At 33.4% G+C, this 23,326-nt stretch overlaps 1 protein-coding gene across 1 annotated transcript in view; it reads right to left on the minus strand.

Moving 5' to 3' along the window:
- Positions 1–801: 801 nt before the first annotated feature.
- Positions 802–23,326, minus strand: part of LOC128873173 (voltage-dependent calcium channel gamma-7 subunit) — a 51,178-nt gene continuing 28,653 nt past the window's right edge. The window contains exons 3-9 of the mRNA XM_054116536.1: positions 12,082–12,174; positions 10,957–11,100; positions 9,290–9,378; positions 8,174–8,329; positions 5,361–5,573; positions 4,841–5,016; positions 802–4,362 (exon numbers count right to left, since the gene is read on the minus strand). Of these exons, the coding sequence (XP_053972511.1) occupies positions 4,852–5,016; positions 5,361–5,573; positions 8,174–8,329; positions 9,290–9,378; positions 10,957–11,100; positions 12,082–12,174 (860 nt within the window). The 3' untranslated portion in view covers positions 802–4,362; positions 4,841–4,851. The remainder of the gene's footprint in view (positions 4,363–4,840; positions 5,017–5,360; positions 5,574–8,173; positions 8,330–9,289; positions 9,379–10,956; positions 11,101–12,081; positions 12,175–23,326) is intronic.

Raw genomic sequence — 23,326 nt, forward strand, 5'->3', positions numbered from 1 at the left:
GAATAGATTACTTGTAAATTATAATAAAAAATTATTATTTAATTTGTATTATGCATATAAATTTTCATAAGGTAATCACAAATTATAAAATAATTATTTATTATATTTTACATACAATCTGTATTAGGCATAAATATAAAATAATATATTTTTTCAGTCACTGGAGTCGGATTTAGTGTCAAAAAAAGGGATGCTTTAAAAAGTATATCATTACATGGTAAGCATTTTAACATTTTTTAACCGACTTCGAAAAGGAGGAGGTTACTCAATTCGACACGTATATTTTTTTTTTCTAATTATCATTTTATGAAATTTTAAGAATGCTTCTAAAAATTCTTTAATGAATGTTGTACAGTGTTCTACCATAAATCTTCGCATTCAGGCCCCCTCATGTATACAGAGAAGCTGCTTGGTATTATTTTCGTCATCTATATTTAAACTAGCGACGTGTATTGACGATTCTAGAATGATACAGTTTTCAGTATTCTCGTGAATTAATCTTTAAGTCATATACAATACGTGCGATATAAAATACAATAAAATTTGTTGCTATTGAAAAGAGCATTAAAGTCGCAAAAAAAATCGATGAATACTTTAAATAATTATACAAGCAAGCCTTATCTTAATTATGATTTGAGTCAATATTTTCTTACGATTCTTTTTATAAAATATTCTTGGGCGCCGATTTTGCAATTTCTGCCTTAAAACTTTTAACAATTTTAAAAGTGACGAGAATAATATTTACACAGGGTGTGTTACTAACACAATTCGACCAGTCTACAAAATAAATTGAAAAATGAATAAAAAAATTGTCCTTTATTATTAATTCCAATACAAAGTTGTTTACAATTTCTTTTACAGACGTATTAAGTACTTCATCTACCATTCCCTTTATTTACAAACGAATTGCAATAGAACATATTAAATGCCACACACGTGAAACTAAACAGTATTATAAATAGTCGAGAGACTTCATGGAAAAGCATTTTCTGATGTTAAATCAAACCTATACGAAGACGTAAACTTGTATTGTTGCAGGTTCTTATAGAAAAATATAGATATGTTAAATAAAATTCCCTCTGCTCGAGCATACGATACATTTAACGCTATATTATTCAATTCGAAGAAAGTTTATTGTACAAACTGTAAATGTGGAACAAGCTTATCACCATCGAATACATAAACAATTTTCATTACAGGTCAATGAACATGGATTACTTTATAAACAATGGCGATGCCTCGGAAACATTTGTCTCCTTCCTATACCGAGGTCGAATACTATATGCATTATATTAATTCATTCTTCTTTTTTTACAGTTCCGCGAGCGAAAATCACTCGATTTGTTTTACAATTAACGATAGAATTTGAGCATCAAAAATGTATGATACAAAACGAACTTTCCTTGTGGCTGTGTCGCATACTTTGTGACGAATTCCATTGTAATTGATGCATTTATTTACAACTATTTTCCACGATTTTCAAACAAATTCTTGCAAAAAAGATACTATCACGCATTCATGTGATAAAGGCGTTTATGTAAGTATGAAGCTTGAAATAATCTTGTAATAAAAAATTTTATCTTATTCCTTGAACATTTTTCTATAAAATTTAAGAATAAATCGTATAAGTCGATTTTTTACGAAGAAACTTTTATTAAAATTAAACGAGTATTATTGTTTTATATAAAGACCACAATATTAAATATGAGAATAAAGGTTAAACAATAGGTTGTCATTTTTTATTACATCAACATGCAACGCTTCATTTTCACGTGACCTGTTAAAATTGACTTTTCAGAAGTAAGTAAACGGTATGGAACCGCAAAAATTGTCTCGGACAATAATAATAGTTTACGTCACAAAAATATGTTGCATGTAAACGCGACGCACAATAGGCTTGCGTTAAAATTCGTAACAATATCTAATATTAGAATAAAAGACAAACCAACATTTTCCTGATGAAAAAATTGGCAACAAAGACTTCTTTAATTAGACTTTCAATCGTATTTCTTCGCTTAGTTTTAGATTGACTCGCGATTAATCGACGACCACCGTGTAACTTTTATTTGTTTTTGATCGTTGAGCCAGTGTGCTAATCCTGACTCGCAAAATCTCGGTGGAAAATTGACTATGGTATAAAAAGCTTATCGACTATTTCATTCCTGTTAAAACTTCTCATATATAACATTGGTATCGTCATGCATTTTGTACAGTGGATAGGATACATTTAATCAGTTCGATTATGAACACGTTCACGATACAGTGAATATATGTATATATAATTCCATTCAAGGTTTCAAATCATTGGCAATTCCTTGCTCTCAATCCCGCAGACCTTCTTACGGGGTACTGTGTGAATTTCAAGTCTGGTTTATCGCAAATTCTTATCGCGTTTGGAGGTATTTCCTCTATCATTAGATAGTGAATATATTAGGTAATTCTTTAAATAATGCAAATTTGAAAGAATTCGATAAAGATAGTGATGAGATAGAGATTTGTTAAAGAAGGACATTAAAAATTTAATAAAAATCTAATAAAATATTATGTAGTGTGAAAGAAAATACGTAGATAATTTATTTACATAATTAATTATAAGTCAATTGTTGCGTTTCATTCTTTAGGAATATTAGAAACATTCATGTTACTAATGGGATGACCTGATGCTTGACAACGCAGTCTTTCTTGAATACTTATGTTGATTTTAATCCAGACACTATGTTTACGAGCTACAGTAATTGTAAATTAAAGCTATTGAAGCTAAACTAATAAAATCAGTCTGTCAGATATGATCTTCACAGCTATCAATCTGTTCGTTGAATAGTGGTACATATTAATCAAGGAAAAGGGAAATTTACATAATAATTAAAGACTTGACACAATTAAAGAATTGAAGGAAGACAATAGTTTTTAGAAAATCTTTTAGGCTTTACAATGTCGTAGTTATATTAAAGGAATCTTAATTGAAATAGAAGTACGTAGGAACTTGAACTTTTGCCGGTCTCCACAGTATTAAGAGTAAATTATTTCGTGTACGACAATTATTGCAATTGTAATAAATGCATTGGTATTTACATAACAGTAGATTAATCGATTCGCAGTCTCGATTTTCTTTACGTTTGGCAGATTTAAATCGCAGTCTTTTGAGAATCTCCGCCGCTACAATACGCCAGCAACAAACACGAACAATTCTAATACTTACAAAATGTCTATTGTATTAGCCATATCATAACGGTTACAGAGAAATAGATTAAATTAAAAAGTTCTTAACAAAAATGTTTCAATTATTTCTAAAATTTCAATTAAAATTAACATTTTGATTATATTATTTTCTCTCAGTCTTATATTCGGAGACTTCACTTTTCTGCATTCATATTGGCATGGAACAGAAAGACTGTTTTATTATTCATTATATATATAAAATTATATAAATTTCTTTTCTGTTTTACAGAGTAACGTTACTTATCGATTTCATATTCCGCCTTCAATTCTCCTGTGATAATTTCAAACGCTATGTAAACGATAAAATATCTCTAACTTTTTAAGGATACGAATAAATTCAACGTTTATCTACTCTTCGAATAAACAAAATTAACAATTTAAGCTCATTTATATGCGTCATCCCGAATCCGTGTAATTCGTCTCGCTTTAAAACTCTGTACTCTTCTCCGTTTCTTTTTCCGACGGAGGGACGGTATATTTCATCAAAGTTACGACACTCTTCTTGTATACGAATGATCGAAGATCGTGGCTGGCAGTCGATTAGCTGATTAAGGCTTCGAACGGAGTCGATAACGTCTACTGGAGTTCCTCAGCTCATTTCGAGTAACTCGGGAGATGTTCTTCAATTTTAGTTCGTCCGTTGCTTAAGTGATTGCAAGTTTCACATCGAGTAAATCACCATCACTTTGAATCCTAGAATGTCTGTCTCATTCTCGCTGATAAAAACTTACAAAAAAAAGGGATACTTAAATCGTTGCATATAACACGGCAACGTTAAGCGTTTAAAACGAAAATTTCCTGCCACACTTAATTGTTCGTGGACCAATTTCGGTGTTCCGTTCATTGATGTTTCACGATTTCCTAGCAACTGAATTATTCTCGGCGAAACAGTTTATCAGTGAATTGTTTCAGAAATCGAGATCGATACAGCGACGAACGATTCTTGTTGCTTTCATTCCGAGCTTCCTCTGCTTCTGCGTGAACTCACGTTGAGCCTGGACGATAAAACATTTGCGATCGCGTTGAAAGCTATCTCATTAAAACGCGTGTCGATTTGTTTAATCGCCTGCTATATCGTGGTCCTCTTCGGTTTCCGCTTCGTCCTCCTCGTCGCTTTCAACGCTTTGCACCAGCCTCGCGTACCTTTGCGAGAAACGAGAAAATATTCATTTTAATGTACCAACCGCGGTAACCCTCGGTAACTCAATTTACTTCGATTTATAAATATCCATATACATTTGCGATATTCATTCTGTTGTTTACATATAGAAGCTTGAAATTATCGCGGACCATTTCAATATACATTTATCAGACGTATGGTCGTTCAAAAATTAAAAATTTTAAAGTTTAAAATTAAAAAATTAAAAATGGTGGATTCAATATAGCAGAACAAAATTCGAAAAGTGACTGTATTTTTATGAAACTTGGCATACAGTGCCTAAATATTCCATAGTAGTGAATGTAAATTTTGTATATCGCAAATGTATACAAATATGTATTGCCTTAGTATTTCTTTTAATTCTTAGCGTGGGCGACAAGTGACTCAGGCATAAATTGCTAGCGATATAATTGTCTGATTAAAATTGCAAAGTAAAAGGAATTCAAAGAGTAAATTTCGTACCTAACGGTATATCAGACGGGAGTTGTTTTCCTCAACGTGCCGAAGGTCCATTCGCTGCCCCTAATTGGTGGCGGTGGTGGCAAAGGTTCATCAAGGTCGAAAGTAACGAATTCAGGTTGTACACCTGGACTGTATTCCTCTTCTTCCTCTTGTAAAACATCGGCCGTCGTACTGACCTACAAAATGGATTAAAATTCATCTTGACGAAACGTGAAAGATGTCCCTTTTTAATCGTGAACTGGAACAGGAACATTTATTAAACTACTACTATTCAAAATTAAGTTTAGATTTGCAAGATAAGTTTAAGAACAGGAAGCTTAGAAATATATTTTTTATATAAAAATCAAAACAATATAATTCAAGATGAAACGCAATGATATTGTTTACAGGAGAAAAAATTCTTAATTTATTTAAGCGAATAAAATACAACTCAATTATTTGTTGTAATAAGTATTGATGTGGAGTACGATTTTAATAAAAGATCAAGCTATCAATTCTCATTTAGAAAAGGATTTCTTACCGTTTGAGTGGTAAGGTCCCTAGGAAATTGTCTGGTATAATCGTGATAATCCAGATTAGGTGGGGGTGGCAGAAACTCGTCGAAGTCAACGTGATCCACTGAATCTCTGCCGAAGAAATATCTCTTTTGATGCCTTTCGCAAAGGAAACCACTGTGGCCAATCGTCGCATGGTTTGCGTGGTGTACGTGGTGATTGTCTAAATGATACACACCCTGGAAGTAAATGTTATAAAAAGAGCAAGAATTGATGTTCCTTCGCAAGAATCAGAGAATGTTTAAATATATGTAAAATGCAGACAGGGTAACTTGGAAATTGATTCGTGTCTCATAAATAGTATAATTATTACGTAAACAATTTTGATAATGTCAGTGTGTTTATATTTTAGGAGTATTCATTTTAACGTTAATAAATTTAAATGTATTTAAAATGGGCAAGTTTTTCTATTAGTTAAAGTAAGAACATCTTTTACTGTTTAATTAGAGACATTAGAGACATTATTCAAAATATTGGGTTCCAATTCACTCTTTGTAACAAATAAATTACCAACAATTGTTGAGTGATACACCAAGTTCCTTCTCTGGGAAAAAAATCAACGTTGCTCAATTATCAAAATTGATTTATATAAGTTCTTGCATTTAATAAATTGGGTTTCCTACATCGAAGAATTTTGATACATTTATTAATTTTATCTGTTGTACCCGAGTGATACTGAATAAGATCGAAGAACTTTGTCCATGCAACAGTTAATAAATCAAGAGTAGAGCTTGTTAAACCGAATTCAAAATTTTGATTATATACTGCATCTCGGTAAACTATAGAACGTATCAACGACATGAACAACAAAATAATTGTGGATAGACGATAAAGATGAACTTAATTCAAATCCTGTCTGGAAGTAGGTGCGACATTTATGAGTATCCTCAAAGTAGTAATGAAAAGGCACATGATCCATGAATGGCTGATCTATTCCACTTCGAATCCACTGAAAAGTGGAGGTATTGCACTTCTACCGGCATGGTGAGAATGAATGAAGCTCTAGATCAACACACGGTGCACGAATCATTGTAGGATGCGAATTGTTCTTTCCCTTTTTCTTTCATGGTTTCGTTCTCTACTCCTCTCGCGCATCCGTTGTGCTTCTGGTCTGTATTCAGTACCTGTTTACCTTTCAGTCTTGTCGCCCTGATATTTTTGTACCTTTCTGCGTCTCCGTGCAGAGTTTGTCGAAGCACAAATCGAGAACGGTAATTCTAACATGAATGTCAGTTTACTCGCGTCAAATTAGGGGGGTAGTCAAACTTTAGAATTTTTTTTATCGAGCTTTCCTTAATCTTGCATTACTTGAGCATGAGTAACCGCAATTATTAGACATTTTTAAAGTTTAGTGCTTATACCTTTGTTAATAATTTATGGAATATACGTTTAAAAGTATTGCTATCTTGAAGGTGAACATAATTCCAGATACGTGGAAAACGTGAACATGTTGTTGGATTTATAATTTAGAGGGGTATATTTTTTATTTGTTGGATACAGAGTGTGAAACAAAAATCTGTCTGAAACAAAACGGTCAAAAACCAAAGTCGAAATGTTCTATTATAACTTCCTTTTATAAATAGACATAAGTATCGTTTCTAATAAGCAATATGCAGATAAAGGTTTACCTTAAACAATAAAATTAGGTACTATGTATTAGTAAGAATTAAATAAATGACTAATTTAACGTGGACAGAATGTTTTCTATGGATCGAATTTATAAGTATTTTTGGCAATAGAATTTATCGCATAATTATTCAAAGTTGATTAACAGAATTCTTAAATAAATTAAACGAATCGTAAATGGAATTTAGCAGTTATAATTTTTGCAGAATATCGTGCATGACGCTTAAGGATGACAGAATCGTTATGGAGAAACTTTAGCACGCAGGACTTGTAATATAAAGATAAACTTTACGTCCGAATTTGCAGTTCGTATACGTGAACTCAACCACCTGGATATTTAAGTGAGCAAGAAGTTTATTTACATAAAGGTTTTATCTTACGGTGGAGACCTCGAGGTCCAAGCTGAATTTTTAAGAGAATAAATTATCTACTTCAAAACTTTTAAGAATCTCAAGGATTTACGGGCAGTGTGGAAAGAGTGCAGAATATTATTAAGCAAACTAAGTCTTATTAGGCGCCTTGAAACTTAATTATATTAGAATTCATGTAAACCCTTTAGCAATTAGACAATTGATAGTGATAAAAGTTTACTCTGTACGGCCAATAATTAGCATTTCAGATAACAGTACAACCCCAACAAGAATTAATTTGAAAAAGTATTAATGTCTATTATTTCGAAGGAAGACATTTACATAAATAGTATCTAAAATTTATGATTTTGTGAAGTATATTTTATAACGAAAAATAATTTTGTTTCATACTGGATGATAATTATTTAAGTCGAATATATTTTTATATAATTATATTTTATGTAATTTAGAAACTTACTCTATATTCACACATAGCCAACGGAGTTCGTTACATTTATTAAATATTCATTAACTTCCTCCTGAAGTTGCAAGTTCGACACAAGCCCATTCTGCCAATCATGAAAGTACGTCCACATTAAATAAAATCCTGATTTGCATACGTATCGATAGGGGCAATTTCGGCCGAAAGTTACCCTCGTCATTTTGATATTCTGCCAAATAAAGGCTAACGATTTCCAATTCGTATAATGAAAAGTTTTAAGCGGATGTTAATTCTGTCCAAGTTTCCTAGCATGGACGAGCCGATCCTAGGAAGTCGTGGAAAAGAAGCTAATACTACCAACCCCGTAATTTTTTCGCCTGGAATCCCTTCGTACCAGTTCTCTCTGGTGCCAAGAAATATACAAGAAAATGGCGTAAGTGCCAGCGACCTCGGTCGTGATGAAGCCACTCACGTACAGCAGAAATGAGAATCCGTACCTGTAGGTGAAGGGTGGTCCCTGAAATCGCAAGATTGCTGCGAAGATATTCATTCGTACAAGCGCGCTACAGATAAGAAGTAATCTAAAAGGTACCGAAGAAAATATGAGATCGAGAATTTCGTATCACACTTTCGTCGCTACACAGACTTGCCTGTGAAATTTTACAGTTAAATTTCACGATTTACGTGGAAGTTTCAGAGCTATAAATCGTTGCAATAAATGTTTTGGTATTTTCTTTATTTTCTCAGTCACCATCTTATTTTTTATGAATACTTTTTTACATTTCTACTTGACATTTGCAGCTTCAGAGTTATAAATCTGTATACTATTTACTCATCTACTTGGAATTTTTACCAATGGAACGTGGAAACGTATATAACAATAAAAATAATTTTTCTTTTTTACAATTCATACGTCAACATATTTTTCCAATAGTTCATTTGATTATTCCCGTCGATTCTAAGCATTCCATTCACATTCTTCGAAAGCTTCATGACCATAGATTGTTTTAAAAGAATTCACTTTGTTTTTAACTCACAGGCAAACCCGATCAAAATACATAAAAAACTTGATTGATATAATTGTGATATTAACTTAATTCATATAATAATAAATATTATTATAGTTTCCATAATTCTTGAACATACACTTCAATTTTGATAAATAACACATTTTGAAATAAAAACTAATTATTACAGTAGTTACTTACTGTAAATACTCGTGTAATGTATTACTTTAAAAGAATGTATACTTATACAGTTTCAAAGTTGTTATAATATCGTGTAAGATTTTTCAAATTATTTCTCATTTTACTGTATTGTAAAGTTAAATACTTTAATAAAATAAATATTTATTAATAATAAATAAACATTTTCAATAAAGATTAATGAAATTCTTGAAATCATTATTTTTCAATCAGCAATTCGAAATATAAATCTACTTGATTATTTATTATAAAACTAGCAACATTTAACTGACCTGAAACGACGATCTTGGTCTAAGTTTGCTACCAACTTCAGCTTTAAATACAGATATGTACATCACCATTCCCACCAGCATTAACAAACCTGAAAGGGAAACCCGTTTAATAACCGAACCCTTATCTCCCTGAAACAGTCTCGTGACAATTTCACGGAGACTGACCAGCTTAATAATAATAATCGATTAAGTAACCGTCGCGCGATTGTTTAACCTTTAATCCCCCTTCCTACGCAATAGAGCCACAAAGACAATTCTTAAAAACCAGTCGAGTGATTCTTCCAAAACATTTTCATTAAAAACAGTCTCATTTATAAAATTCCAAATCTATTTTATATAATTAATAAAATATAGGCTATTTGTTTGGGGATTATAGAATATTTCTTACAAGTATAATGTATCATGAAAACTCTTCTAAATACTGACATTTATTTTCAAGACGATTCAGCGAATTCCTACTATTTTCCACGTCTGATATCAAATAGCAAATAAAACGAATAGTGAAAATGATTAAAAATTCTATCACGGGAAAAGTATACGTTACGTGAAATCGAATATGTGTAAATTTAGATTTCGAAATGCACGATCCGATAGATAGGAGGGCTGAATTTTCGTTGTCGATACTATAGGCGACATATACTGTATCTATTTTTTTCTAATTTTTTTGTTTGAGGTATCAACTGTTAAATTTTCAACGGAAGTATCAACATTTTCGTGAGAGTACTTTTTCGGACGTTAATTTACTATTTGTGATTATATGTTAAATTATTGAAACATACACAATTTGTTTTCTTTATATGAACAATAAAATAGATACACAGAATTTTATTTCCATATTAGGTGATAAATGAAACTCTGTACAGTTTAATCATGTAAATTATTATTCGTTCGACATGAACCATAATTTATAGCATAATTCAGATTGTTATTTTTATATTTATTTATATATTTATATTGAATTTATATTGTTATTTATATATTTATATTGAACAAATAACGGACCACTTTATCTTTTACGCATTACGGGAAATTTATTGTTTAAATGAGAATAGTGCTCATCTTTCATCTTACTACAACAGAATGCAACCATTATCAGAACAACGGGTAATCAATCATCATGCTTAAAATTGTCACGTTAAGGCTGTCACTTAATAAACGAAACTTTTGAAATGTGCAAATATTTCCTGGAGCATTACGGGATGCCAAGAGTAAGTAGCTACTCTATCTTAGTTTCCGAGTGCAAATGTTGACGAGTTTGGTTATTTTGATGTTTCGGCTAAGAATGATAAACCTTTTCAGAAATTGTGGTACGATACCCTTCCATCATAACATAATTGCATAACTGAAAATGCAGTAGTGACTAATAGAAAATGTATAATAAACGTGCATATATTTGTTACATTTAAAAATATATTCTTTGTTCACATCCTTATTATATTTTGATTTATATTATTACACTATTATTAGCCCACACTAATTCCCGCCCAGGTCACAAATGGTCATTTTTCGTAATTCTACTTTCACTTTTATCATTACGTGAACGCGGAAGAGGCGCGCCACGAGTCCCCGTAGTTGTTCTTGTTCTCCGGTATTCATAACCCCTTTTTACAAAGCCGGTGAGCATAAAGTATTGCGTGCAATATAAGCCGGTGTACTTTATTACTCACCAGAAACTATGAAGACCACTCCGGCGACAAAGACGCAGAGTCTGTGTCTTGGGTGAGTAACGTGAGCAGTGAAGTAACAAACTTCGGCTACCACCAGCAGCGATGTTGCAGCAAAGAAAAACATCGCCGACTTGGTAACTGCATCTGTGTAAAAAAATATCGGTATGAAAGACTCGAGAAATGGGAAAACTTCCTTGGGCCGAATTTTTTTCGGTTCTTTTTTTCTTCCCGAACAACTATTCGTCGTCCGAGGCATGGGAGTGTCGACAAGAGGAAATGATTGTGAGGCGAATTGTGGAATGGAGATTCGTAAACTGCGACCTGTTTCTTTCCTTCTTTGGGCAAGTTTTTCGTTTTAACAATGTTTACCTTGTGAGTGTAACGCTGCAGGCTTCGTGAAACGGAGACGTTGAATAAATAGTATGGTAAATGAAAATAAATAATAATATATTAATAATTTAATTATATGAATTGTGATACAAATAAGCGCTACATTTTATTAATGTAATTCACATATTCACGGTTATGTCTGAAAGAAATATTGTCATTTGTTTTATGCTTTACGAAGCATGTTTTGTAGGGTGTATATTATAATAAAAATATGTTTCTTGACATTTGGAGGTGATCGGTGCACAGTCAAAGATATTTACTTCTGGAAAAGAGCCTTCTACTCCTAACATAATGAACAATTGTTAATTTTAAAATTCAAACTTAATGAAACTAATATACAAAAGGAGAATCTCAAATATCTTCAGAAATTAAATTAAGTAGAAATAGAAAGTACAGGTAAAATTAACATCGTCACATTAAAATATTTTATTAGGGAGAAACTAATATTTCCCCCTGATTCCATATCATTTGGTCGATCCTATTTCAAAGGCCGATGAAAACGATGAATGGGAAGAAGCTCGAGGGGAGGGGAAGAAATCGGGGATAGACAAATTGTCGGATCCAGTTTATCATGGACGGTGCATTCTGCCAGCTGAAAGCATTTTCCCGCCGAATATTTTACGGGCGTGTCACACTCCAGTTCAGTACCAGACACAGGACACCTAATCAACCCCCTTCAGAGGCACACGTTCCTCATTCCACCTGTCTCACGGGTGCGTTTTTCATGGTACTCACATGGTATTGCCATCGTTGAATCGCTGGGATCCGGACTGTACTCCTCGTTTGGAAAATAGTCAATGCTCGAGCACTCGTATTCCATGCGGGAGCCTGCAGAAGACAAAAGAAAGTGATTCGCACGCTGCGCTGGTACCATCGTCGCGATATGCACATTTCCGAAGCGTATAGAGCGGGAAATTGTCCGATGGCCAAGTAAATTCGTCCCTATTTTCGTTTATGTGTTCGGATTCAATTTAGCGCGGATGGACGCGTTACTCTTGCTCTCGCGCGTGTGGCTTTATCGTTCTTTTATTTTGCGTTCCACCGACATCAAAATACAAGTGGCCGTCGGGTACGGCACAGTTTTAGCCAATTCTTCAAAGGCAGATAATAATTGTCGATTCAAAAATGGGATAAGGTGAATGCATCAATGATTGACATATTAGGAGGAAAACGGAGTATGTTAATAGACTTGGATTAATATTTGGATACAATTTACAAGGTGGACCGAGCAAGTGTAACGAGTCATTACATTATCGGTGTTAATAGAGAAAAATGTCTAAGGAACAAGATGAATGGGTTAAGAATACTATATTTACAGATCCACATTCTGTATTTTTAAAAATGTACAATGGAGCATGTGTATTCGATAATTCAAAACAGTTTATGTTATCTTTTGTGGAGGTAAAATATTAGTGAAATTAAAGTTTCAAGGAATGAATTGAGACCACGTTAAAACAAACTGTTTTCGAATTCCAACAAAATCATCTTCATGCAAAAACTATTAGTTACCGTTTATTAATTATCTCTCGAGAATTTTTTACACATTAATTTAGTTCAATATTCTATTTACATCAGTATTTAATATGACCCAATTTGTTACCAATTGACCAATGACCGTAGCCGTGTATCTATTTAAAAATTGTAAATGCAGAGAATCGTAAATGCAATTATCTGCGCTATCCACCTGACTGCGCAAAAACAGAAATTCCATCGAAAGAAGTCACCGTGGAAATGTTAGACGAATTCAAAATCGAGAATAAAGAGAGAAGGCGAAATGTAATTTGTACGTTCCAAATCAGTAAATTATGCAACCTTTTCTGCTATCGTCGAAGCATGCAACCTTTTTCATCTCACTCACAGGATTAAATTTAATTGAAACGGAATTCTCAAAGAAATGTAACCCGTGACCTGTGAACCTTCAACGTTTCTGACGTCGGTTATATTAGACCTGCATTCCCCCCAACGTTTCTGTTTTACAGGATTTCATTTAACGGATTCGATACCATACTCAAACGACTCCTGTGCTTTCTCGCATTGCGCGCTCACGCGAATAAAATGCCGAATCGTACCGGTTTCCATTTCACTACTGCCAGGAAAATTAATTCTATTGTGTAACATTTTTCCGAAAGGGGCTTTAGAATTTTCTTTTTTACTAACAAAATGCGTCTGTCAGCGTAGTCGTCGTTTAATTATCTAAGAATTTATGTATCCTGTAATTCAGTTAAATCCACTAGTTTGCTCAAGACAAATAAGAAAATAAAGGTAATAAAACGCATATTAAATTTTCCAATTTATTACATGCTCGAGCGAAATTTAGAAGTTTCAAAGTAATGGCCGTTCGAGCGCGAGAATCTTTAGTACCATCAAAGACATACTGAAATTTTAAATTTTCTCGACCTTATAATTGGTCATTTTCAGAGAAGAACAAGTTGTTTTAAGCTCGAAAGATACACGAGAACCTAGAAATAGGAATATATAGTTTTGTTCGCAACAAATAGCTTGCGAATAGTCTCTGTCAAACTCTGGAATGGAATTCAAGAGAACCGCAAACTAAATAATCCGGACATGCAGTGAGCCATTAAACATTACACGTAACGAACGCGAAATTAAACGGAAACAGGTGGTAAAACGCGTGCGTGTTTCCAGTGTATTTACCTTTGGTCGTCGTCATTAAATCCGACCCATTGCATGCTCTGTAACAAGGACAGATGACATCGCGATCATCGATTCTATTTGGCTCGGGCAGTTGTCGGGGTTGAAATTCAAATTCTTTACAGAATTTCGAATGAATTTCTAGTTAACGGGTACCAACTATCGAAGTGTTTTTCGAAACGATCATTAACACTTGTTCGGATATTTATTATTGTATCAACAAACAATAATATTTTTTTAATGAAAATATCACGATAAATAGTTAAAAGTGTCTTCTTTGAGATAGCGATAAAGTGATCTGCGGATAAACAGGTATTCGTCGAGGAAAAATTCTTAAAGTGAGCCTTTCGTTACACTTTTCCCTTAATATAATTTTTCCGAGATCACTCACATCTTCAACCATTGCAGCAACAAACATTAACAGTTTCTAATGAAAATTTCACAATAAATAGTTCAAAGTGATTCCATCGGGACAATAGTACAGCGATTTGTGAAGAAACAAGCATACATCTGAAAAGAATTCTTAACGTAGGCCTCTTTTAGTTGCCACACCAGCCTTCCTCCTTAAAGGAACCATAACTCTTTTACGAGTACAGTTGCGCGGCGAACTTCGTCCATGCCACGGTAAATGGTGAACGGGGAATTGGGTTGGCAGGCGTGGAACAGTCATTTCCGGTTCGCGCCGGAAGTCGGCCGTATTGCCTCCCTTCGACAGTTGAGAATCGATATTCCAGGTTCGTTGTCGGCGTGCCCACTGGCAGACCCATAACAGGAATAATAACTTGTCGTCGGTGTGCATCGCGGTTGCAACGGTACACCGCGGCCGCTACTGAACCGTGACAAGGGAACCGGACGTGCGCGATCCTTTGGAAACGTCCCATTCTGATATTTTTGCTACTTCCTTATACGCGAGTGTATCATCAAGAATGCTGAAGCCTATCGTACCTTTAAAAATAACGATCATGAAGTAATGACTCTGAAACTTGTCGTAGCATTTGATGTAAGTAATATTAGTGATTGAGGTCCAGTGCACATTTTAGTGGCGACAACAGAAGGATTTCAACAAAGTTTGGAGAACTTACCGATAAATAGACTACCGATTTCAAGAAGAGGTTTTTAGAAAATCGGCTCCGAGAATCAGCATTGAGTGCAGCAGTTATCCATTGCAATGGAATGCTTCTTTTCGCTCCAAGAGGTACGGACATAGTTATCGATAGATTCGTCATAATCGTTCCAAGTGAAGATATCGAATAGACACTTGGAGTGTTGTCATTAAAAGACGAAACGAGGCGAATAATTTAGCTTTTTACAAAAAAAGTATTCACTACAATACTTAGAATGCAGATACGATGTGGTAGGATATAAGTGTCGCGAATTATATTGCAATAATCGTTAAAAATATATCTCTCATATTTGCATTGAGACATCACATAATAAAATGAAATGTATGTAAAAGTCTAAGGAATTCACGAATTGATCTCGTACCTTCTGAATAATTCACAGGGATTTCATTTCAGGCGTCCGAGGTGTGCATAGGGATCAGCAAATAGTTTTGAAAATTATGTGTACGCGAGAGACATTATATTTCTGCGAATAGTGCCTGTCCTGGTCGGCGATTTAGTGGCGCAACTTTGGTAAAACATTTTTTCCAAGGGAAGGTAGTACTCTCGGTAATGAAGAATTAAAGTTGCTTACCTGAGGATTCTATCCTTCCAACTTGTGAATTTCACTTGGGTTCCATATATCTCAATTTTCCCTTGTGTAATTACGCAGTGGAATATTCAAACAGTCCACGAACGTTTAACCATTATATTTAGCATATCTTGACTGTTAATGACATGGTATATGTTACTAGAGTTTTAACAGAATTTCTCATTCTAACATTAAATCGTCTGTATTAATTACGAAATAAGAAATAAGAAGTAATATTAATGAATGCACGAATGTACGTATTGTTTACAAATAGTAATGAACATGATCGACAAAGATTTCAAGTTCGTGTGTTTTTTTTTTTACAGTAAGACTATAATAATTACATATTTTTATGATATAAAATTATGATGCATAAGTCCCTTAGTTAATCTTTAAGCAGTCACCATTACTGTTTTTGGATGAAACTGTATTTTCAGCATTGCTTTGGCCTGTGATTTTTATCCATGCATTCGTTTCCAATTACCGTATGAAATCCATTCACGTTTTAAAAATCGATCTTGCTTGTTTCTTTGAAGTAGAGAATTGGCTATTTCTATTCGTCGAAGCTTCTGTGGGTCATTTATCTCGTGCGAAACATATTTTTTTAGTCCCTTTATTTTCCCTATTTCAACCAAGCGACGAGCAATGGTTGAATGGGTTACTTTTAACAGAAACGTTTAATTCCTTTTTGCGTTTGTCATGGCATTTTCTTTATAATACTCTTTAAATATCATTATTCGTTTTTATTAATTTTCTAGTGAAAAATTACCAGAACTTTGCATTTATTGATCTGTTTTAACATTCACACAACCTTCATTAAATACTAACTTTAACGATCTCAAAAATAAATAAGTTATATTATATTAGAAGTGGTATAAAGAGTCCCATACTATCATCGGCCTTCCCCCAACAGGACAGGAACGTTTTTAAATGATTTCCCTAACGAAAAAAAAAATAAAAAAAAAACAAAAAACTTTTCCATTTTCCAATACGACGCTCCGTTATGGAGATATTGGCTGTTGAAGTTTATGTCCGCGCGAGCGCTTAGTCACGTGCGGAAGCGCGCGCGAGCGCATAATCACGTGTGGGAGCACGCGCGCGCCACTGCACTGGCGTTCGCCTTGGATGCGAAGGGCTTACGTTTGAGAGAAAACTTTCCAGTTTCAGTCAGTGTGAAAATGTGATAAAATAATGAATTAAATATTAATAACCACGTTACCAGGACTTACTAACTTTGATCGTTTCGGTAAGGGAAGGAGTGATAAACGCTTTGGCAGCCTTCTTAAGTACACAGGAACAAAAAGACTCGGCAGACTTTCGCAACAAGTTGCAAAATTGTAAACTGAAGCGTAGGAAGTTACTAAATTAACAGAATATATGAGACGAAACGGATCGTAAATCTTTCGTCGAAGTTTTTACAGAGGAGCATCGTATTCCATGGCAAAACAATTGTGAAACTATCGAGTTCTTCTTAGTTCTAACATTTACTCTGAAGTGAGCAAATGTGGAATTAATTTTGTTCGTTATTTAACGAAAAGTCCTGTTGTCAATTTTTGGGTGACGCCGTGACCAGCGTGATATAGAAAATTTCGTAATGTACTATTAATGAAAACGTTGTAAGAAAAACGAAATAAGCAGCGATTTCCTTCATTGAACCGTCACCTCCTCTGCACAATTTCTTCTATCCGTCTTCGTTCTAGTCTCAGCACGTAAAATTCGAGTCCCTTCGACCGCGATAAGAAGTTATCCGGTAGTTGAATGAGGACGGAGCTCCACCATCGACAGTCCTGCTTCTCTTTTTTTCTTTATCTGTCGGCATAGCCAGGGGCATCGTTCCTGGTAGGCGTGGGGCGACTGGAGACCGACTGATGGCGGCAGCAGAAGGAGAGCGGTTTCCGGTGCCCTCGGTAACGAGTCATTTCCGACCCACTGTGCTCGTCTCCTTCAGACCAGGTCCCATCCCACTGCGTCATTCCCATCCACGGAGCCTGGACCGGAATCACAGAACGCTTCGCGAATATTACCAGTTAAATGCTTTCTGCCCTCATCCCTGCGGAGGGCAAATCTCGGTTGCTGATGGTCGGATAAAAAGGGGGGGAATGAGAAGTGTTTGCAACAGGAATTCTGTTTATTTGATAAGAAATAACGTTTCACAGATATAATTGTGCACTTCATGCCGAGAGGGAATTTTACGTTAAGGGTGAGCATTACCTTTCGAGGAAAAGGAAGGATACCGTTTGGGAATTTCTTTTACGATACTAGATAGCTTGTACAATTATTTCTTGGATGCACTGAAAATGAGAGCTTTGAACTTTATTTCTGGTGATTTTCATGAAAATTTGTTTATCTCTATAGGCAATATAAGCATCTTTGTAATGTGCTATTACAATTTTTGACTTGCATAGTGAGAGAGATGTCTTTACTCGTAATGATTAGAATTTGATAAAACGAGAATTTTTAAAAGTTAGGTGAATGTTGGTATTATTGTACGATTGTTCGTATCTTCTTGTCAATGCTAATTTATTTATATCTTATACAAAATCCATCGACACAAAGAAGTTTGATCAAAGTACTCTTGCTAATTTATTTCCGAAACGTGAAAATATTTATTTTCAAAATTAATGTTGAAAATGAATTACAATGCTAAACTCCGCGAGGAAAAATAATAGTACTGACTACAATGGACGAATAGCTAGGTGAAAGTCTTGTGCAGTAAGTTATTAACTAATGCAGTTAGTTATAACGAAAGCCCTTTAGCCAGCAAAGGAGTACATATCAAAGGAGCCTGAGCGGAATGATGCTACTTTTGCTGATGAGAGCAAATGTAACGCCTAAGTTAATGAGAGAAGAGCGAGACTACGTAAGAAATGAAAAGAATTCAATTCGGAACACTTCAAACCAACTACAACGGTATGAGGATGTACTTCTCTTTGCAAAGTGAGTCATTTAATATTTCTTCGCGACATTCTGTATCAGGATAAATATCATATTCTTTATTTGAAATGAAAATACGTATGATTGCTATTAAGAACGAAATCCTAAAAGCTCTTTTGGGATATACAATATTTTATTATACCAGTACCTGAAGATAGCAAATACAAATTTCGGTAGAGGAACGTTTCCATATCTTATTCGTGTAATTAGAAATTCGTCCAATAATAAACGAGCACGAGGCAGGATAATATTACCACCACACGATTCTACGTGTATACTATAACCAGTAGGAAGTTGAAATTAATGTTATCATACATTTAGTAAAATACTTGCACTATTCAGACTTTAACGAGCTTGCACTATTTGTAATAGTAATAAAGATAAAGAGATGCACACAATGGTGGAATAGTAACAGCAAGAAACTACGACAATGTGGATTTAAATAATCGTCGAACAGTAACTTTGCTATTAAAAATATAAATATTCATATTGAACTAGATACTAAGTAATATGTTTTTTGGAATAAAGATATTTTACATTAACCCAAATTTCTTCTTATTCTATTATGAGATAGCAACATGGAATGGTAAAACGCTCTGCGAGTATCATGAGCTAATTACCATTTTCCTTTCTCTCGAACGAAAAGCTCCTTTGACATGAAGAAGATCTTTGCAATCATTCGCCGAACGTATTTCTGAATAGTTCCAACGAAATTCATTTCCTTGATGCCAAAATACATTTAGGAAGTTTTTTAAAATATTATACATCAAGTACTTTTAATTTATTCGTCTATACAAATACAATTTCCGTCTGTTTGGTGAATTTTCCTTTTGTTTTAATAATTTGTATTTATATTTCAACTCTTTTGATGGCATTTTCTTCCTGGCTGCCACCCGAGGCGTAGCAAGCCACCTGGCATCCCTTTGCTATGCCTCTGGCTAATGCTTATTTCTTCAGATTACGACCTTTTCATATAAAGAATTTATTTTTCCTTCGAGGAAACTCAAAATTTCATAGCATGGCGAACCAATTCTGTATTTGATATTCAAGGTGAACGAAAATTTCTCAACACAAAAATTTCTCAAAACAAATTATACTTAAGTATAATTATTTATAATTGGCATGAATATAGACGAAAATAAAGGAAATATATATTGTTTCCAAAGTGCTGCAAATTGTATTACACGAATAATGTTCATAACTTGAGGCACGTAGCCCTACGTGTTCAGGAATCCGGAAATGCTTGCATGTATCCTTCCAGCAGTGTCGCGGCCATATAAGTTAAAAGAAAATAAAAGAGCTCATTATTCTCATGCATGAAGAAGAATGGCACGCATTATGCGACCGCAAAATTAAAACTGGCAGAAAAATATGCGAGACCGTCGTGCTACTTTATCGTTAGCGAACTAAGAATTATAACCATTAACCACGAAATAGCAACTTTTCTTCATTATGTACAGTTACTTACTTTCATATTTGCTGGCTACGGTACTTTTAATTTTATTGCTTTGCTAGGACGCCTTATAAATAAATTTTACTCATGCATGCACTTGACATTGAATAAAACTACATTCGATTTAACAACAGTATTCTATTGCAACCTATTTTGTTGTACTCTCTTCTTTCGTTCATACGCACGTAAATATTTTAACGTTCTCACACAATTTATGTGGTGTCTGCAATTATAATAGAAAAATTGGATGGTATATTGTTTCCTCGATAGTTTCATAAACTCGCCGCTCGTTGTAGCGACCCCGAGAAAGAAAATAACGACTTAATTTAAATGCATTAAGATTCAACGGAAAGCAATTTCACTGTTTTCCACAATTTCTTGTTTAATCTCTCGTAAAACATAATGGTTGTTTATTGTGTTTCTTAATGCATCGCTTCGTTTTGTCATTGCAATTTATAGAAATCAGAAATACTTCAAGGGACTCATAAAATTTAAACGAACCGGCAGTAGTATTTTCTTTGTATTCCTGAATACCTATCTAATAGAATTTACATGAATTTATTAGTTTTTCTCCTTTGGCAATGGTAAGAAATGAGGAGATTTATTTGAAATATATATAACCATTAGCAGAAAGGCGATACGAATAAAATTCTTAATGAAAATTGTTATAATATACGGATATTTATAATATCCGTAATAAAAATAACGTATGTATTATGTATATGAATTATCTATGATAAAAATAAAAATTTTCTATCACATAATAATTGCCAAATTATAAACTATAATGAAGTGATGAAAATATAACAAAATGACAAGGCAAGGCAAACTATAATGAAGTGATGAAAATATGACAAAATGACAAGGCAAAAAGATTACTCACAAGAGTTAATCACAGAAGTTTCAAATGTATACATTTTCCAATTTTTCTTTCTTTTATTTCGGTGGACTGGCAATTTTTAAATAACTAAAATAAATAGTTTAACTCGTATTTCTCAATAATTTCTTACTTTATCTTTGCATTAACTTTTTTTTTAGATATTCTCAATTGAAAAGTAACACAGGCTCTGCAACAATTCTCCAACTAATAATGATCAAATAGTTATAGAAAGTATGAAATGATGATGAGACGAAGAATATTGAACGAAATACTTCAGTTAATGACAGGAGTTCTAACATAAAAGTTTTCTACCTTCTCTTCTCAAGTCTTTCAAGGGAGTGACAAATTTTAAATGTGCCAAGTAAGTAGTTTAAGTTGTTCCCCTTACTATTTTCTTATTTAAGCTTCGTATTTTACATGTTTCTTCCGACAACGATAAGGAATAAGGAAACTTTCTAAAAATATCTAGCAAAAATTAAAAATATGTAACGCATAAACTACAATAAGTCTCAAACTATGAACGACCAAGGAGAGAAAGAAGCATGAAAAGAAAATCAAGCGAGGAATATGAAATGAAACACTTAAGTTATGTAATTACAAGAATTTCGAAAACAAAAATTTTCCAGCTCTTTCGAGAGAGTGGCAATTTTTAGATGTGTCAAATAAGTAGTTTAAATTGTAATTTCGTAAGTACAATGAAACTCGGAAGCACGGGCGTGCAAAGTGCCAGTAGAAACAGACGGTCGTGTTCAGCCATAAGAATTCTACGCACTAAAGTCTGGTTATAATGTTACTCCGGGGATCTCGTAAGTCCTGTCGGTTAAGTATTCGAGAAAAGTTCACAGACGGGTATGTAAAGTAGTCGGAACTGTGAAATGGATATCTGGAGACGTTGAAATGAGGAACCTACTTTTTAAGAATATTGATTAGCCAGGGAAATTTTATTCCCAAACCGTCCACACTCACTTTTGGACCGATGTAAAAATTGTGATTTGAGAGTAGCTTGAAAAAGAGTATTTTGTGAACACTTATTCTAAATTTTGATAATGTACTTAGCTCTGTACGATTTCAACTTTTCCTCTTTCTATTTTTGCCTTTTTATAATTGCTATAGTCAGTGTAAGAAGTACTCGTACAGCAACCCAATTAAAATAAATGGTTCCTGTACGAATACTTATTACACCGACTGTACGTATTTTAGCCTTTGTATACTTTTCATTTCTGTTTCAATCACAAATTGAAAATTATTATTGCAATTATATTCTGAAAACGACTTTAAACAAAATATCGAGAACTTTAAATGAATGATATTTGATGATATTGCACGGAGATATGTTTTATTAATTCATTTTAATTTTAAAAGTAAAAGTAGTGTAACCAACATTTAAAAATAAAATCAAATTCAATTTATCGAATTCTCCAATCGACATTCGCAATAAACGTTACAGTACACAGTGAGAGAGATTTCTCCATTTGAATATTAAATATTTTTAATACTATCGACGTATTAATTATTTCCGATATTACAGATTACAGTCATTTACATGTATACATATTAAAACTTGGTATTTAAATATATATTTTAAATACGTTTTAAATATATTTATAGCTTATTTTGAATAGATTTTAAATGTATTTAAAACTTTAATTACATTAGTATATTTATCATTACATTAAATTTTTCGACATGTTTTTACCTCAAGAAATCAGATATAATTTTATTCCACTAATAAATCGAGTTGCTTCGAGATTATTTATTAGAAAAAATTATTTTAAGATAGAATGAAATATAAGGGAATCAAATTAAATTCACAAAATTGCATATTCATATGCAATATTGCATATTGACAGAAATTGAAATTTTAAGTCTTAATGGACAGCTTTACAATATTAATGCATCATATCAGTTTACTATTTCACAGTGTTGGAGTAATGTATACATTCTGCCATGCACAGTAATATCAGAATGGGTCCAAGGGACACTGTGAATGTTTGTGAGCAGGTAAAACTTTGGAATACGTGACACCCAAGAGAGACACAAACAAAAAGTTAGCTTCCACGTCGAGGGAGTGTAAAAGTACGAAAATTTAATGGTATCTTTGTCTACCGTTTTTAGCATTTTAATTGATTATAAATGCAAGGCAATCGCATTACAGTAATATTTCACTCTACATTATCGCATCCATTATGCAAATAATAATTCAATACACCTTTGATTTATTATTTTAAGCCAAATGGCTTTATTATTTAAAGGCTTGAAAATTTGATCAAACCAGTTGGGTATCAATAAATATAGGAATAATAATTAAAACTTTTATTCAGTATTTCAAGTATGGTTTTCTCTGTTTTTGTATATTTTATTTTTATCTT

Source organism: Hylaeus volcanicus, chromosome 3, assembly GCF_026283585.1.
Source record: "Hylaeus volcanicus isolate JK05 chromosome 3, UHH_iyHylVolc1.0_haploid, whole genome shotgun sequence".
NCBI lineage: Eukaryota > Metazoa > Arthropoda > Insecta > Hymenoptera > Colletidae > Hylaeus > Hylaeus volcanicus.